General features: G+C 63.9%; 1 protein-coding gene across 1 annotated transcript in view; it reads left to right on the forward strand.

Annotated features, from left to right (window-relative positions):
* Positions 1-1,931, forward strand: part of KISS1R (KISS1 receptor) — a 3,423-nt gene that overhangs the window by 316 nt on the left and 1,176 nt on the right. Inside the window, 4 exon segments of the mRNA XM_015564656.1 lie at positions 2-133; positions 869-993; positions 1,521-1,656; positions 1,885-1,930. Of these exon segments, the coding sequence (XP_015420142.1) occupies positions 2-133; positions 869-993; positions 1,521-1,656; positions 1,885-1,930 (439 nt within the window).

Raw genomic sequence — 1,931 nt, forward strand, 5'->3', positions numbered from 1 at the left:
CGGCCCGTGGACGCCTGGCTTGTGCCGCTCTTCTTCGGCGCGCTAATGCTGCTGGGCCTGACGGGGAACTCGCTGGTCATTTTCGTCATCTGCCGCCAAAAGCAGATGCGCACGGTGACCAACTTCTACATAGGTGAGCGCCTCGGCGCTGCGCGCTGCGCGTCTGCCAGTCCCCCTGTCGCCCCGAGGGAATGGCGGGGCCGCCCCCTAGCGGTGCCCCGGGCCCTCCCAGAGAGGACTCTTCCCCCGCCGGTCTCCGCTCTTTTCCCGGTTGGCCCTGTGCCTTAGGCTAGAGGTCGCAAACTGGCGTCGGAGGGTTCATGCGGTCGCAACAGTTAAAAGGTTGGAGAGCTCACCCTTGCCCCTCGAGGAAGATGCCCGGCTGAAATGTGGTCTCTGACACAGTATTCGATGAATAAAAGCAGTGGAGGGGAGGGACTGCTTGGTCCTTGGGCCCCCAGTTTGCCATTTCTGCCACAGTGGCTCAGTTTGCACCCTGGTGTCATGGGATGGCTTACCATACAGGTGAGTGCTCAGTTCGTGTTCTCCATTCTATGGTGGGTGTTGGGCCAGCACCACTGTCTCCAATTTGCGGAGGAGGAAACTGAGGCTCAGAGGGACAGGGGCCTGCTCAGGCTCTTCCAGCCCAGACAGGGGTGAGCAGGGCCCACTGAAGCTTGAATAGCTGTGAAGTCGGTGTGGGGATGTTTGAAATATAAAAGGGGGAGACTGAAGGATGTAGGGGGCCTTCTGGAGCTGCCCTGCTGGTCACTCAGACAAAGGTGAGTGCTAGGGAGCTGGGCCAGAAGCGCTGGGTGGCGGAGACCCGGCGCCCCATGTCCAGAGCCCGAACATTTCCCCCCTGCAGCCAACCTGGCAGCCACGGACATGACCTTCTTGCTGTGCTGTGTGCCCTTTACCGCCCTACTCTACCCACTGCCTGCCTGGGTGCTGGGTGACTTCATGTGCAAGTTTGTCAACTACATTCAGCAGGTGGGCTGTGGGCTGGGGAGCCAGGGACAGGTCTGGGTGTGGGCAGGTGGGTGCAGTGGGGAGAAAGGGGCACAGGGGGAAGTGGGTTGGGGGTGAATCAGCTGGTGGATAGGCTGGGAGGAGGTGTAGCCTAGACCCAGTGGTGGGGGGCGGAGGACCCCAGCAATGGGACGGGCAGGGCTACAGAGAGGCACTGGGTATTGGAGATGAGCACTGGAGGGTGATCCCGGGTCTCGCCCCACCTGTCCCTAGGATGGCTCTGCCTCTCCCTGCCTCAGTCTCTGGGTCTTAGAAGGCCCCCAATGGCGCCCTCAAGCCCTCACTATTCTGGGGTCCTCTCTGATATCGCCCCTCTCCTGACCCTTCAATTTGTGTCCCCGAGGACCCTCCCAGGACACGCCCTGTGTGTTTGGACATTTGTGTGGGGAGGAGGGGGGTCCGCAGTGTGGACACAGACAAGGCAGCCCCCAGACCAGGCGGGGAGTGGGATGGGGGAGGAGCACACGCCCAGCTCCCGGCCCTCCCAGGTCTCGGTACAGGCTACGTGTGCCACTCTGACCGCCATGAGTGTGGACCGCTGGTACGTGACGGTGTTCCCGCTGCGCGCCCTGCACCGCCGCACGCCCCGCCTGGCGCTGTCAATCAGCTTGGGCATCTGGGTGGGTGAGTGTCGCGCGGGAGCACACGGGGTGGGGGGAAAGTCCCCGTGCCCTGGGCTCCTTCCTTCTCGCCATCTCTCTCTGGGCGTCGGGAAACGCGCGACATAGCGCTCCCTGCGAAGAAGCGCTGAGCGCGCAGACTGGGGAGGCTCCTGGGAGACCAGGGCCCGGGCCCCCTCCTGGCCCTCGTCCCCGTCCCCGGGCAAGGTCTGCAGCTGCGCCTGTGGTGCAGGCTCCGCTGCCGTGTCGGCGCCGGTGCTCGCCCTGCACCGCCTCTCG

The sequence above is a fragment of the Myotis davidii genome, unplaced genomic scaffold (assembly GCF_000327345.1).
Source record: "Myotis davidii unplaced genomic scaffold, ASM32734v1 scaffold198, whole genome shotgun sequence".
In the NCBI taxonomy this organism is placed as follows: Eukaryota; Metazoa; Chordata; class Mammalia; order Chiroptera; family Vespertilionidae; genus Myotis; species Myotis davidii.